The sequence below is a fragment of the Rhodnius prolixus genome, unplaced genomic scaffold (assembly GCF_049639745.1).
Source record: "Rhodnius prolixus isolate KJV_2025 unplaced genomic scaffold, Rpr scaffold_9, whole genome shotgun sequence".
NCBI lineage: Eukaryota > Metazoa > Arthropoda > Insecta > Hemiptera > Reduviidae > Rhodnius > Rhodnius prolixus.
Genome location: NW_027411604.1, coordinates 8,292,176 through 8,309,204, shown reverse-complemented (window position 1 = coordinate 8,309,204; position 17,029 = coordinate 8,292,176). Strand labels below are relative to the sequence as shown.

The 17,029-nt window shown below is 31.0% G+C and overlaps 1 protein-coding gene and 1 long non-coding RNA gene across 5 annotated transcripts; one reads left to right on the top strand and one right to left on the bottom strand.

Moving 5' to 3' along the window:
* Positions 1-537: 537 nt before the first annotated feature.
* On the bottom strand, positions 538-15,975 carry LOC141454398 (pyruvate kinase-like). Of its 4 annotated transcripts, none has more exons than XM_074128568.1 (9): positions 12,096-12,324; positions 9,967-10,102; positions 9,630-9,853; positions 9,356-9,542; positions 8,834-9,043; positions 8,040-8,221; positions 7,693-7,938; positions 6,470-6,692; positions 538-2,245 (listed from the first exon to the last, which is right to left on the bottom strand). In XM_074128568.1, exons 1-9 carry the CDS (start codon positions 12,222-12,224, stop codon positions 2,043-2,045), a joined length of 1,740 nt encoding a protein of 579 aa, XP_073984669.1. In that variant the 5' UTR covers positions 12,225-12,324; the 3' UTR covers positions 538-2,042. The 4 variants fall into 4 exon arrangements, with proteins under 4 accessions (XP_073984669.1, XP_073984671.1, XP_073984672.1 ...); XM_074128570.1 differs by lacking the exons at positions 538-2,245; positions 12,096-12,324 and adding exons at positions 3,816-4,069; positions 15,742-15,975; XM_074128571.1 differs by lacking the exons at positions 538-2,245; positions 12,096-12,324 and adding exons at positions 3,816-4,069; positions 12,688-12,956.
* LOC141454408 (uncharacterized) lies at positions 12,962-14,092 on the top strand. Its single transcript, XR_012458707.1, has 3 exons — positions 12,962-13,228; positions 13,566-13,747; positions 13,843-14,092. It is a non-coding gene; the product is annotated as an uncharacterized lncRNA (long non-coding RNA).
* Positions 15,976-17,029: the final 1,054 nt, after the last annotated feature.

Sequence of the window (17,029 nt, the reverse complement as noted above, 5' to 3'; positions counted from 1 at the left end):
TTTCTAGAAAGATCGACCCATTGTAAAATCTAGCATTGTCCTAAATATTAACTATCAAATGCTGAAACGTAAGCAATAAATTGAAATTAGGAGGAGATTTCCACTTTTTCCTCTAGTTTCTACTTGTTAATTTTCAAAATAGGTCTACCCATGATGTAAAATCTTGCATTGTTCTTAATATTAACTATCAATGCCAAAAGCAGCAGCTATACAGTGAAATTAAGCGGAGATTTCCACATTTTCCACAAGTTTTTACTTGTTGCTTTTTAAAATAGATCGACAAATGATCTTCAATCTTGCATTGGCCTTAATATTAACGATCAAATGCAGAAGCATCAGCAATACAGTGAAATTTGGAGGAGATTTCCACTTTTTCCACTAGCTTTTACTTCTAGCTTCTCAAATTATTACCAGTGCTGGTTGATGTTGCACACCAGACTTCCAAAAGTAACAGGAATGAAAGTCTGATGAGTTATTTCTAAATTCCATACTTGTTTTAAAGATTAAATATTTTTTGGAAAATCAAAAAATGCAAAGATCATTTTAAATTTTATTTAATTTATTACAAAGTGCGTTTTTTTAATCACTACATCCTAAACCTAATATCTTACAAAATTGATTTTTTTTTTTATTGTGGAGCTTAAAGTATAAAAATATATTACTGTATTTTTAACATCTGCTGTACAAATCATGTTTAATGGGTTATTAAAATAAGAGGTTTTATTAAAATTAAAAATGGAGATGGAATTTAAATAACGGGATGATTCACAATTTTTTCTCATAGTTGCCACTAATTTCCGTAGTAAAAAATACTACTGATGTTTAGGAGGCAAATAATAAAAATTAATAAAACTTCCAGATACTTTTGGAGGGCAGAGAAGAAGATGATAAAGTAGGATAACAGCCATGGACAGTGGTCAATGCATCCTAACTCATTGAATGACAGCTTTGTAGAAAGTGCTCGTTTTTGCTCGTTGATTGCACCAGAAATGTAGGAGCAAATAAATGACACCAAATCAAGGTAAGAAACTGTTTCATCCCACAAACTATGAAGTTGAAACTGACGGAACAGAGAGTCCAATCTCTTTGGTTTACGGTTATAAAACTCTTGTTGAAACCCTTTTCTCGTACAAAGCGCAAAATGTCTTTAAAAATATGATTAGTCAAAAATGAATAGTTGGGAGATTGGCCAAGAAATTAGAAGAAGGTCCAAATTCTAGTTGGACAGTATCGTTCATGGGGTTTAACAAATGTCTCAAGAGTTTGAATGAAAGATATATGTTAAGTGATCGGTTTAGACCATGGAAAGATGGTTGGAGTAGCCACCATAAGGAAGTGTATGGACTGAGATGTTTGGGAGGACTGCTAGCCGTACTGTTCGCTATGTTTGACGATCTCTTATTACCATTACTACCTCTCCAAAAAGTTTATTTCCAAATAATTAGCGGTTATTTATTTTTGCACTGAACTTTGAATTATTACATTAAACTAGTAACGTTTTTATCACACAGGATAATCATTCTTTCATTAACCATTAAAACAGGGGTTTAACAGTTATTTGCAAAGTTAAATAAGAATGCTTTCTTTATAGGTTTTCTTGCATCACTTTTGCAGAGGTTTTGGTAAAGTTACTGTACTTCAACTTCTTTCAACCAGGTCCACATCTTATTAAACTAATGACTCCTCAGTTCAAAAGCAGAAAACAAGTTAATAGGAACAACAGATTAATCACTGGTACAGTTTTTCTTGAAACTAAAAAGAAATCACACATTAATTCAGACTTAATGGAAGTTAACTTTAGTATCTGTGAACTACAATTCTTTTAAATTAAACGATAAATACATTCTATCTCAAAAAAAAAAAAAAAATTAAAAGAAAAAAAGTCAAAAATACAAGACAATAAATACGACATTTTTAATAATAACGAAAACTAAAAATTCAGTAAGTATTTATTAAAAACAATAACTAAAATAAAACAATCTTTTGATTTTTTTTAAGTGATGCTAAATAACTGAAAAACAATCAAACAAAAAATCTAATAACTAATTAGAGACTAATGATAAAGAATTAGTTTCTTGTGGAACATTTATAATACGCATAGTATTGGTATAACCAGATCCTTTTTTCCAACCGGTGACCACAACTACTGCATCTCCAGGTTTTATAAATCCTCTGGTTTCGCCTATATTTAGACCATGTATTATTCTTGCATCTATATCCTTCAACCAATCTTGCAACGGTTCTTCTACAAAAATTAAAATGAAAACAAAATATGTCTACAATTAGTAATTTTTTTGCGTGATACACCGTATGTCAAAATCAAATTATTATTTATTTTTTTATAAAAACTTATGGCGTTAGCTAAAGCCAAAACCTCAGGGGATTTGTTTATGATTATTAATAAATTAATAAAATTAATTGAGGTACTGAGAGTTACAGAACATTTTCATAATTAGTTTTGTTTTCTCAACATCAAATTATCATGAGAAATTCGTTCTCGCGTGGATATTCACACACTCGGTGAGATATCCACAACTCCACTGGTCTGTCTTACTTCCAACTGGCGAGAGCTGGCAGGGTCTACTGGTTAATGCCAAAGTACCTTCATACTTCAAGGAACATTCTACTAAAGTGATAATATGAAAAACTGTTAGGCGAGATGATCACAGTGTACATCTCGACCGCCATTAAACTCTAATCATCCTATTGGCAGAATGATCAAGGCATATTATATCTGGCTTGCCAGCTTCGACTGCCTAAAACATTTAAACTATCTAATTTTTTGCTAGTTTGGCATATACGTGTAATGGAAACTAATCCTAGTCTTGACTAGCTGGGGAGTCTAGTATAGGCTAGACCATCTTGACCAAAACATTGTTGCGAGATAGATAAATCGGTCTTTTCCAAGATAATTCATCTCTTACCTCTTACATTTTGTACACTAATTTCAACTAACAATAGGAATCAGCTCACTTCAGATATTTTCAAATAGAGGAAATACTTGTAAATGAAACATTATCTTAACTTCAAAGATATTAATAAAATCTCAATTACGATTAAAGAAGTGTACAATTAGCAGGTATACAAATCACAAACCAGTCACTAGTTCGTTGTAAGAATGTTTACTGACCTTCTACAATTATCTATATTTAATTTTTACACCTATATTTAATTTTTATTTGTAAACATTTTTAGATACAAATCATGTTATGGTTTTCAAGGGACTTAAGAGGCTAAGCTAAAACAAATACATTTCGTACATAACTTTTTATGCACCATTAATTTCTAAGAAAAAGTTTCTCAATCAACTTCAAACCAATATTGTGAAATAAATAAAAATAAAATATTTAAAAGATAATTTATTAATTGCATTTTATTTTTATTTATTGAGGATCTTGGTAGTTTTTTTTTCAATTTCAACAATGTTACTGACTTCTTATTACTCAGCAAAACAATCCCAAAATGAAAATCAGAAAATAATTTTTAAAGAAGAAAAGAACAAATTATTATAATATATTAATGAAACATAAACGTGCGTAGACTGACTGTACGGAATAAAATTTAAACAGATTTGAACGAATCTTAAAACAAGCAAGGATAAAGAAGAGAAGATACTCGTAGAAGTGTGGCAAACATCGGAAAGAAATAAAATAATAAAAAGATTCTTCTTTGTCAATTATAAGGCATTAAGTGCAAAGTGCAATTTCTTTAAAAATTAAAATTAAAAAAAGGGCGTTTGGGCAAATTTGGGGTTTAATTTTTATTTTTCTTAAAATTAATTCGAAACAAATAAACTAATAAAAAATTAAGATGAATCACTAGCAATATTTTTTTTATTCACTCAAAATTTCTGCAGCGTCGGGACCATCTACATTAAAATCATTCTCAGAATGTATAGTATCTGGACAGTAAATCAAGCGTATAGTATTTGTAAATCCACCACCCTGTTTCCATCCAGTAACAACAATTAAAGGATCGCCGTATGTGAAATATTTCTTTTCAAAAGCAATTTTTAAACCAAACTTCACTCTATCTTCTGTATCTTTTAACCAATCCAGTGAGGCTAATCCTAAATAATAAAATTAATATTTAAAGATATCAGGTTTTATGGATAGTAAATTTGTAATGAACTATTTTACTTCACCCTTTAAAATAAAATAAAAAATAGCAAAGATACTTAAGAATGACATTGCTTTCTAAATAGAAATAATAAAACTAATAAAAGACATGATTTTTTAAAAATTATTGATGTATGTTTCAGAAAAAAAAAACTAAACAGTTGGAAATGCTAAAATTCCTCAAAATGGTTTGTCATAAAGTGCAAAATTCCTGACATATTTTTCTTACTTTTTCAATTCATGGATGCCCTAGAATTTTTGTGATTTTTCAGGGGAAAATTGTTTTAAGAAAATTAGGGGGTAAGAAGTACAGATACTAGAGCTTCTTCAGCCAATTGCATGGTTTTAACCAGAAATATCAACTTTAGAAATATTTTTTTCAGTTCTCAAATAACGATTACTAAGATAATGAGTATCATTTTCGTTTGAATTCCTTTTATGAAATTGAGTTTATTTTCAGTAAAGCTAATGCACCAGAAATTCCCTCACCTTTCAATTTTTATGTGAAACAAAACATTATTTATTCAAAATTCGATGTTTGTCAAAAATGTCTTAGGCAGAACATTAAAGATTCTAAACTAGAGAGGTAGAGGGTAAAGGAATTTTACAATAGAGGATTCAAAAAGCAACCCATATTCAGCCTGAGGTTTATTTAAAGGCAATTTTATTTCTGAGTATGATCATAATTACTCAATTGAATTTAACTGACTAGGGTGAAGGGACCAGTAATTGACTGCTTAAGAAAAAATTCGAGTTTAAGATAGAATAACTTCCGTTATTTTGGCTCCAGGTGTAGGTTATAAAATTGTACCGCTCCAGTAGGATGTATTTTATTTTATTAATATTTTAAAAGCAGTAAATTCGATCTTTATGTCAACCAAAAATGATTTTTTTTGTAAGTATGTCAATGACCCAGTAATTGACATACCGAATTTTCGGTGGAACCAGTGTTTGACATGGAGTGGGACCAGTAATTGACATACAAATATATTCATGAAACGACATAAGGTATGCATTCAAAATCACTTTTAAATCTAAATAAATCACCTAAATCACTTTTTCAATTGGATTTATAACAAAAATCGGTCTTATTCATAATTAATTACAATCAGTTTTTAAATAGGCAAACCTAAATAATCTAATATTTTTTCAACCTTACCCTTTTTTATGCAGCTTTTGACGATCAACCCTTACACAACTGTACTACCGGTAACATCACAAACATCACAAAGTCACCAACTCTCCACGTATGTTTGATTTTGCACCTGGTACTTCTCTTGAGGGAGCTTCATTTTTCCTCTGGCCGTTTTCTTTGATGGAATTCTACGGTTTAGCCATTTCCTCCCTTTCTTCTTTGTCATGTGGCTAGGACCCAAAACTGAGGGAGAATGAGAGATTTTCCAACTCCGTTACGTGGGCGTCGTTTTTATTAGTCACGTAGGCCTCGGAAGCTGTTCGGCGATCACGACTATTCCAGTTTGTTGTTCATACATTGTTGTTCTCTACAGAATAATCATTCTGCATGCCCTCTTGAAATAAGGCGTACATTTGCTAATTCATTAATTTAAACATATTTTGTTGGAAGTTTTACTATTTATTTTATGTTGCCGATTTTTATCAATGATTTTATTTTACAATGTATTGAATTTTTAATTATAATAAAATTTACCAACCTATCTTATCATTTTCCCAGGAAGTCAATCACTGGTCTCAAACAAAAAAGCTGTAGGACTAGTAATTGACATACATGTCAATTACTGGGCAGATTGCCGTTTCAAGGACCAGTGATTGACAGCCCCATTTTAATCCTCAATGCTTCTTATAATTAAAAAAAAAACTACATAAATGAAATCTACAAGTAATACTAATTATAACAGAACATTGATAACCACACAAATATATGAACAAATAAACGAAAAATAAGAAAAAAGGAAAATTATTTTCTTATCAATCCTCCTTAGCAACGGCTTGTTTTTTCCTTGATTTTGAACTTTTAACACAAATAACCTTCCACTGATACCAAGGAACCTTCCAATAATTAATATTTTTCTGGAACTGCTGCCCAAAGGCTTCTCAATAACGAAATTGAAAGAATCACCACTAAAAACGGCTCATATCCCTTATAATACCAGTTTATTTCTGGTATGTCAATTACTGGTGCCCAGTCAATTACTGGTCCCTTCACCCTATTTATTTCTAACAATTCCAAAGTTACGTGGAAAATACGAAAACTCTATGGAAAACCGCGTCTTATTCCAGGAAACGAAATCACTTTATACATTTACTATAAATTTATAATAATGTGAGAAATAATGTATTTTGTCCTAAAATAAATATGGAAAAACACTTACTGTCGTAATAGATAGGTACAATAGCTCTAAATAAATGAGCTTGTCTAGCAACTTGTATATGCCTAGTTACGGCAATGATGGGACAACGGGGTCGATACTTGGCAATCAAATGAGCTGATCTTCCAGTTGTCGTAATTACTAGAATAGCTGCTGCCAAAGCTTTAGCTGAAGCTTCCACCGCTGCTATAGCAATACTGTGTGTAGCATCAATAGGTGGTATAGCCTGTAATTAAAACAGTTTTAACGCTTAACTTTCTTTACATTAATTAATTAATTTGATAGATGTAACAATAAATATATCTCGATCTTAGGAAATGTAGTCTCATCATTATAATACATTTTTATAAAGACAAGATTTTTCAAGCAAGAAAACCTGCCACACACTTCCTATCAGGCTAAAAATAAATAAATAAATAAATAAATAAGCAACTGTATTATTATTAAGTACTGTTACTGTGCGGCACTTTGTTGATGTGTGTCCAGTTTATTCTATAACTAGATTCCTCGTTTTCGGGGGGTTAAATGTTTCCCTACTGGAGATTGTGGCATCTAGTAATCTTAACGAACTTTCTGGGTTTATTCAGTGCACTGGGCGATTGAGTCGTCACGCTCCCTAGTGTTCCATTGCTACTTTATTAGTTTATTATATTAGGATCTGGCAACCTTCAGCCGGATTTGTTGTTCTAAAGCCCCGGTATGAGGGGTGGGCGGGGAACAATGGGCATTTGGATTGCCTGCGTTCCTTCCCCTTTTTAGTGGAACCACCCGTCTAAAGCAATCTTGAATCTTATTAAGTACTGTTATATTAGATACCATCCTACTCTCGAACCTGTAGTAGTACATGTCTATATTTCGCTCCTAGGCAAACTTCCTTTGTGCTACAAAATTTAATAACTTCACCGTAAATGAAATAAAGTGCCAAACAAACTCGAGAAATGGCACCATCGAAGAGACAAGTAGTAAGGCAGAGAAGATAAATAGCTTACACTATTCATTACAATGGGCTACATTTTGTATTATTTTTTTTTATTTTATTTTTTAATTGGTAAAAGTAACTTCTTTTAAACACTCGATTAACTCTGACTGACATCATTCAAGCCCATTTCCTTCAATCTTGATCGTATAACTCTTTTTAGTGATTTCACAATGTTGAGAATAATGAATATCACTACAATAGCTGCATATTTATACTTCACAAAGGAAAAATATTTTTTTAGACTAACCTTACTGACAAGATCTGCAAACAGTTCCTTGTGCCATATGGCAGCCTCGGCTTCTTTACAAATATTAGCCATAACTTTTACACATTCCAAAGGATAGTCACCTTTAGCAGTTTCCCCAGATAACATTACACAATCTGCACCGTCTAATACGGCGTTTGCTACATCAGAACTTTCGGCTCGAGTTGGACGAGGTTTCTTTATCATTGATTCCAACATCTGTGTGGCGCAAATAGCAGGTTTTCCCGCCTAAAAGATTAAATTCACAAAAAGTACAACCAGCTGAGATAAAAAATTTATATATATATATATATATATTTCTTTATTGAAATTTTAAATAGCCACCATACTTTATTGCATTTTGCAATTATTGATTTCTGAGCCAAGAAAACTTTTTCAGTAGGTATTTCTATACCCAGATCCCCTCTAGCAACCATAATTCCATCAGAGGCAGCAATAATTTCATCTAAACGTTCCATACCTTGATGGTTTTCAATTTTTGCTATAACCATTATATTTTTTCCAGCTTCACCTATAAATAAAAGAATATGTTGATTTCATACTGATATTAAACAATATAATAAAATTAATCCACAATTGAGCTAGACGTTTAAGGCCAAAAATGAAAAAAATACATCTGCTTCACGAGGAGGACGGCACTGCAACCAAAATAGATTCATAGTGCTCCCCACAGGTGCTAGGTATGACGTCTCAGCACATGAAGATATAAAACCACTCCCCAAGGTACCTGCAAGTTCAGAGAAGTTCTAGAAAGAGCGGGAAGTCGGAAAATACACGCTCTCGAAGAAAGCCTAAAGAAGAAAAGAGTAACCACTGCCTGAAGCAAACACATCCCAGTCATTCTGAGTTGGCTCCCTAGATTAACTGAACCAGGTCCTCCAAAGAAGAATATAACTAGCGAACTATTAATACTTTATTTCTGCTTACGAGCTTGAAGAAAATTCTGAAAAGGAATGACCTAGGACCGAACCTTGAACTGCAAGTTAATGGTCTCTAGAAGATAATGTTATCGACTGACCACGGCCGAAGAATTTTCTATTGTGTAAGTAACTTTTAATAATCAATAATGATAAGGCATTACTGAAAATAAATGTGAATTTAAAACTTAAAAAAAATGACAAACCTAAAAGTTTTTTAATTTCAACAATCGCTTCGCCATTTCTGATAAAAGATGCAAAGATCATGTCTACTCCTTTTTCCACTCCAAATAATATATCGGCTTTATCTTTTTCAGATACTGCTGGAAGGTCAACATTAACACCTGGTAGATTAACACCTTTCTTACTGCCAAGTATTCCACCATTTTCAATTATACACTCTACGCTTGTGGGCACTGTAAAATTTTAATAAAAAAAAAAACTTGGTTAGATTGATAATGCAAGTAGCTCGATGGCCGAACTGTATAATATCCGAGTTTTTATGCCAACAACAAGATAGAATTGTCTATCTTGTTTTATCTAATTTTTCTCCAACTCCTGAATATTGATGGAAGATTTCCCAGAATGTGCATTAAAGACAAACAAAGTGATAGTATTGCTAATCTTCCAAGAGCAATTATACATAAAATTAGCAAAATATCTAAATGAATTTACATATGTAATGAATGAATTGAAATTGTAATAATTGGAATTTATTGAATACTCACTTATTTGTTTAACACGAACTGAAATAAGCCCATCATCTATGTAAATTACATTTCCTGGCTTAACCACTTTGATTATATTTAGATAATCAACGTACAAATAATCTGCATTACTCTGGTCAGCATATTCTTTAACTACTGTTAGGCGAATCGTATTTTCTTTAACCAATTCTATTTCCGCTGTTGGTCCCTAGAAAAACACTAAAATAAATATTCACCTCAAAATCAGAAGTTGTAAATGAAAAAGAACACATATTTATTACTGTTTTATACATACACCTTCAAGTATGCCGGTTCTTATTTCGGGACCTTTTGTATCTAAGGCAATAGCAATTGGTGTGAATACACCAGTTTTCATGCTAAAATTCTTTTCTGCCTCTTTAACATTTGCAATTACCTTAGAATGGTATTCATAGGTACCGTGTGAAAAATTCAATCTAGCCACATTCATTCCAGTTTCAATCATCTGTGTTAAAGTTTCCACATCCATGGATGCTGGGCCTTAATATATTGTAAAATATTTTATTAAATACAATTAGGGCATATAATCTACCTTAATACCAAGTATTAAAATCATTTTTTTATTATAACTGACTTTGATCTATAATAGTTACCAATTGTACATATTATGGATGAATTTCTGACATATGATGCTTTTGAATCAATTTTCAATTCACATAAGTGATCTAGAAAATTTGGAGCCATTGCGGCACGCATTTGCATCATTGGGACTGAAGAGCGGTCGTCCATCTTTAAAAAAAAAATTAAATAGATTAAGAAAAATAAAAATATCTAACTTCAGGAAGGCTTCCTGTCTAATTACAAAGAAATGGGGATAGTTCTACTTCTAATAACATAAATACATTGAAAGTGAAGATATCTGTAAAACTGGATATCGTAGATCTAATCTGGGAAGGCTTGCTAGTTGCTTATTTTTGATTAATTTCGTTTGCCTTCAGAAATTGGTTCATAAAGTACAATGAAGAGAATTTTACTACCAAAATTCGAGTCTTTAACAGATCTCACAGTCAATTAGTACAAATGGAAGTAAAATTCTCTACACATATCTAAAAAAAAAACAATATCGGGATATCCTTGGAAATTAGGGATCAGTTAAAAATTGCAAACGTTAAAAAGTTCACAAGCACGCTGAACTCATAAAAAATTCCAGATATTAAACATGGATTAGCCATTCTCTCGTCCTCTCCTTCTCTCTCTCCAATCCCAAATTTCACCCTTCATTTCCGAGGCTGTCATGTCACAAAGATAAGGCAGGAAATAATTTTTGGAGTCAGGTATAGCTTGTCCTTGTTAATACAACTCCTAAATCCCATCAGTAACCTGTTCGCCAGTCTTGATCCAGAAAGAGTCATCTTGCTGTCTTGTTCTGGTCTTACACATTTGAAAGGAGCTGATAGGCTCAGAAATCCTCTAAATAAGTTAAACATTTTCTTAATCTATGTTAATCTATGAATAAACTGGGACTGGAATTAGTTTCCTAATTCTTGACAGTGTTGCTAACATTAGTTTGCAACTGGTTCCTTTAGCCGTCTAAGGAAATGACACACAAAAAAGTAATGGGAAAACACAGGACCATGGAAAAAAATGAGCTTTCAACTTCAATACCTACAAGTATTTGTAGGCTCTTTTATCTATAAAAAATAATTTTGGCGATAATCTCAAAAATTAGAAAAAATTTCGAAGTAAAGTGGTACTTCAAGTTGTTTTTTTAACAACACGAGGCACCTTAGCGATATATAACAAACACACATACACTAAAACATTTCAATTTGTAAAAACCCTATTTTCGTTACAAAGGGGAGCTCGATACGGATTTTCCCACTAAAACTCGAAATCGAAATTCTTCTTACGACAAATGAAAAAAATTATAATGAAAGGAGAAACTTGCAGTAACAAAATTCGAAGTCAACGAAGAAAAGACTACTCCCATGTAGCTTGAAAAATCTATCAGATCTTAATATTGTAAAACACAAAACGTTTGAGTAACATTGAGCTAAGTTTAATTTAGTTCCTCAAAGTAAGGTAGTTACTTTTTGGGTAGAAGCTAATAAATCTATTAACTTAAAGGACATTTTTTTCTTTTTCACCAAATAAAGTTTTATTAAATAATGTTATTGCAAAGTATATAAAATAGTTTTGCAAAAATGAAATTATTATTTCAAAGAAAGAGTAGATATCATTACACATAACAATGGCTTCATAACAAATAATAACTAAATTTCAAAGAAATATTCAATAAAAATAAATTTTATTGTTACAATAACAGCTACAATAAAAAGCATAGGTAAAAGAAACTAGAATAGGCACTCCTACATTTCGGTTATATAAAATATAATAAAGAGAAAACTAAATAAATATCTCTATTGTTATATCATTTCAATGAAACACCTGAAGTTCAATCATTTTTTTGAGAAATAGAAAATTTAATATGACACTGCATCGAAAGAATCCGGTCAAAATTACAAGATAATCCAATGATGAATTAAATAACATACCCATCGAAAAGTAAAACAAAAATGGGTACCTTCAAGCTCGGATATTTTTAAAAGTATATTCATAAATTTTCTTTGTACTTCTTGAAATTCATAACTCCAAAACGAAAATTAAAACTATTTCTTCACACTTTTGGCTGTTGTGAATATTAATTATAAAAAAAAATTCCTATATTTTGAAATGTACAACTTTTGAACCAGGGTAAGAATGCAAATTTGCACATTTTTACCTCATTACCAACATCGGTAGGCCAAGTCATTTTTTGTGATTCACAGAAAAAGTAGCGATAAAAAGTAGAAAAAATAATCTCTTTATACTTCAAATAGTTATTCGATAGAAATCTCGATGCATTAACCATTTAACAACACAGAGAGAACTGTGATGAAAATAGATACAAGAATAGAATAACGTATAAATTGTTGCCAAAAATTTTTAACTTTTTGAATCTCTTTAAAAAAGACGAAATGATAGTTTCGAAGTAAATAAAAAAGGATAGTGATAAATTAAACAGTCGTTGAGTTTTAAGTAATGATCCATTCACTGAATAAAAACAATTCTATTGTTCTGAACATATGTCAAAGATAAAAATACAATTTTATATATATATAAAAATTATCAGTTTACTATATAATAATTCAGATTATAATACAATTTCAAAGTAGATCTCAAAAAGTTTGAAATTTATATAAATATATAATAATTCTCAGTTTAAGTCAAATCAGGGTCAAACATGAAGAAAGAGTTGGATATGTACCAAAATTTGAATATTGAAACTAGTATCAGTATATTTATTAAACAAAACGTGTATTAAAAACTTTTACCTTGATTTTTGTAAACTTCTTTTACTAAAAACAAATTAAAAGTCAACTTCTACTGGAGAAATTACACTTCTATTTTCCTGTCCTTAAGGAGTCGATGTTTTTTTCTATAGTTTTTATTTCTTATTTTCGTTAATTATGTAGATTTGAGAAAGTTATTAATTTAAGCATAAATTATAGGAAAAAAAAAATCTACGAGTACACTAAGGGCATTAAGTTAGTAACCCAACCCTAACAACGACTGTTAATAATTTACAGTTTAAAATGTTATGCCAGCTGTTGGAGGTTACTTTAAATGAAAATGGTGTGTACGTAAAGGTTAAAATTTCCCAACGAAGACCGTCTATTGTTCTTAAGTACCAGTCTGTGTCATCCTGTTGACACTATTGTGATATTAAAAAAAAAACACAAAGATTCATGAATTATTAATTGGTAGTAGATTATTGACATGAATGGTTTGTTTGACGATGTTCTTCGCTAATGACTCCAACAGAGTTTATTGTCTTTACAGAAAAACGTTAATTCAAAGTAGAGATTTAATTAAGTAAGATTTTAGAATTATTAAGAATTAATTTTGTTAAAATTAGTGTAGTGCAAAGCCTAATGTTAAACTCATCTATGTTTTCCATAAAATTATATTAAAAACTAATTTTTAGAAATTATTTATTCTACTTAATTTATAAGTTATACAAATGTTTTTGCATTTATTGCGGCAATGTAGATTTTACGAACCAATTTGTTTTATAAACTATACCCGTTCTTAAGTAATTAATAAATCGTTTACCTAATGTAGTATACATACATATACTTAAAAAGGCACATTTGTCATAATATTTTTTGAAATTATTTACATAGTAAGATTCATCATTTTGTTTTTTCAGCAACGTCTACTGATTCACGTGTTTTTCATAGCAAATTTGATTAGATTGGAGTCAATGAGATCTGGCCATATAGCCAAGGAGCGGCCCAGTAGGTCTATTGCATTTCCTATTTAGAGCATTTACTCCAAACTTCTCGTTTATTTTTACTTAAGAGTGTGATAAGGGGCTATTTGGCATAAAAGGTATGCTTTTTAGTACAATAGTTTCTGCGTAGAGCCGAATTCTACACCATATAAGCCCTTCTCAATGAGTTTTCTTCTTTTCTCCTTCTTTATAGAACTTACATAGGCCATTGATTGCCAGATCCAAACTATCTACAAGTGTATCTTCTGTCTGCCGTTAGACCTGTCCTGCAGTAGGCCTACGATCATCGAATGGCCATGCTCTTATTTACAATATTGTAGCATATGGTTAAGAAAAAAAAATCGAAACGACTTCTATAGAGTATTTAACTCTTGTATAAAACCAGACATGAAAAAACAGTTTTTCTTAGTAACACGCTTAATTCATAGATAAAAATAAGACTCTTTTTAGTTTAAGAATAATGGTTTACTTATTTTTTTGGTTTTAGAAACCTAGACAACTATCACTACAATCAAGATTCATTCGATTTGAAGAAAATGGTTATAACTGAATACATTTTATCTCCTTTTTTTTTACAAAGAAGATTGAAACGTCAGCATTTCAAATTTTGTTCAGGTACTAATTAAAGCAATAAATTGGGAGGTTGGTGGACAAATTGATGGGTTGACATATTATGAATGGAAAAGTTCGAAAAATGAATACTCTTAGTTCCTATTAATTTATCAGTACATTATTACGTTATGAATAATAACTTATAACAATATTGTTAGATTGATTCTGTGGGTTTAGCCAGAAAGTTTACTCCACTGCCAACCAGAGGGTCTATCGTGACACAAGTGTTTTAGCAGTAATACGTATTTAATTAGGCTTAGCGGTAGTATAAAAGCATGAGTTTTTCTCCGAAGAGTAACTGAACATCAGAACTATTCCGTTTGTAAACAAACCCATTGATTTTTCCTCTTCTTCTTGACAAAACCTACCGAAGCTAACACGTGTTAAGCTAGGCACTTGTTACCTATAGCTAATCGATGGCTTGTCAGGAAGCTTACTATCAATTAAGTGGCCACCCAGCCGCGTTGCAAAAATACAAATTAAGCTTAAATAAATGCTTGTAGAAAGGCCAAACCAAGGGAGGGAATTGCTTCCCTAATAAAGATAAAATCATTTTTCAAAAGTATTTTTCAATGTTTTTTTTTTCAATATCTAGGGGGGGAAAAACAACATAAATACCGTATGGAATTGATTGTTAAGATCAGTTTTCAAAAGCACAATACGAGCTTAACATTAAAGGATGAAAGTTGTTTTTCAAAGTAGGTACCGATCGTACTCGGTAAGAAGGTTTAGAAAAACTCCCTTGATTTGAAATAGAAAGTAAAGTAAAACAATACAAATGAATTAAAACATGTCCAATCCTTATAAAAATAAACACAAATAATAATTCAAAAGTATAATTGAGGGTATCGCGATAATATTAGTAATTTTTCTAATTACAAAATATTGAAAAAGAAGGAATAAATTAATTATTTGCCAGCTAATTTAAAAAATCAACACTCTAAATTTACCTTTTAATCAGTGTTATTGACTTTTAAATTTATATATTGTAATTATTTTAATTTAAGGATTTATTTATAATTCTGAATTTTATTAATCAATTAACCCCTTAACGTGCACGCTCGAGTTAACTCGAGCGCGCTAAACTGGCCAAACTGTGCACACTCGAGATAATTCGAGCGGCGTTGTTCTTTATGCTGCTATAATTTTTCACACTCGAATATAATCGAGAATTGAAAATAACAATGTGAAAGCAAAGAAAAACAATCGTTTTATTGATATTTAACAAAAAAACTGTGCATTAAGGGGTTAATAAACATAATTATATCCATTATTACCATCCATCACTTAAAATACACTTTACATTACTTATCTTAATCTGAATGTAATGTTATCTGGATTTGAGGCTCTATTAATCAATTTTATAGAATTTACTACTCACTAATAACACACAATAATTGCATTATAAATTATGACATAAAATTGCTAAAGAACCATGTGTTCGAGTCCAGTAGCCTTGTTAAAATAAAAAGGAACTTACAATTTTACCAGTTGTGGTTCTTGGCCACTCTACTGCCTTCATTTTATTGAATGAATAGTAATTACACGCACAGAACGAAAACACTGTCTTAGAGTCACAGGACTACTGCTGATATTGTAGTCGATAGGCACTAACAAAAAATCTGACTAGGGATAATATAGTATTCAATAAATGTCCTCTTATTGACCTTAAGATAACCGGTTTCTCAATAATGTAAATAGTAGTTGTTTGTTTTTTCTCCAAACTCAAACAAAATAACTTCAAAATATATATACTTTTTTGTGTGTAAACAGTAAAATGTAATGCGCTTTTTGAGATAAGATATTCACTTCCCCACTTTGGTTTATCTTTATCAATTTTTTTCGGCACGTTTTGACTTCAAAACTGTCTGGTCTGGTTTCAAGCCATTAATCTAATAAAACCAGTATTTGAGGCCCTCACAAGCAAAACTCTTTTTCGCTCTCCCTCATGGCAAATTTTCTTTTAATTTGCAAGTTTGAAACCCTTTTATTGTTCTTAATATTAATTTCAAATCTCAATTCAAGTCACACTTCTTCAAAGCTCCATTAAATTTTCTCGGAAAAAGTTACTTTGTATTTATAGAGATGTATAAATAATATTTATTTATATTGAAGGGTACAAAGATTTCGAAAATGGTTATTCCAGAGGAAGGAAACCTCAAAACAAGAATTTACAGCAAAAACTTCATTTCGAAAATTTGGCTTGATCGCTACACACCATCTTATGAAGAGTAAATAAAGCAATTTATACATTTTTAAGCAGAATTACGGTTCAACTACTAAATTTGGTGTCATACCTGGAGGCGGAAGCTCAGATTTTACTATTGACATTTTGCTAACGAATTAAAACTTAATTTAGCCAGGATTCGAAATGGAGATCTCCTACTTACAAGTCCGCTCTCACGATTTTCTGCATTAAGCCACTCAGAAACGTGTTTGATAACCTCACTTAGCGGATTATGGAGACATTTTTACAAAATAAATATACCATTCCTTTTTTGAACAGTTGGTTATATATGTTATAAGAAAAAGTAACTATCCATCTCATGAATGTTGTCTGGGCTGCGAGGAGATAAGAGTTCGAAACCGATTGGCGGTGAGGGAGATTAGGATGTTTCCTCTAAGGATTACTGTTCCAGTCTTTATTGGTAAGGCCCTAGAGGAATGTTGAAACGAATGTACCATTAAAACATTCAAAAGGTCGTTCCAGAGTAGATACGAATGACTTTATAATTTATATCTGTTCTGAAAAGCAATAATTGTATTTT

What these genes read in the sequence shown, in the direction of transcription:
- LOC141454398 (XM_074128567.1), bottom strand. Translation starts at nt 12,224, where the DNA reads ATGGTTAATGCATCGAGATTTCTATCGAATAACTATTTGAAGTATAAA. An exon ending in TGAAATTAAAAAACTTTTAG is followed by an intron (nt 8,222 to 8,833) that starts GTTTGTCATTTT and finishes TTTTATTTATAG; the next exon opens with GTGAAGCTGGAAAAAATATA. An exon ending in TTGCAGATCTTGTCAGTAAG is followed by an intron (nt 6,693 to 7,692) that starts GTTAGTCTAAAA and finishes TTTTAATTACAG; the next exon opens with GCTATACCACCTATTGATGC.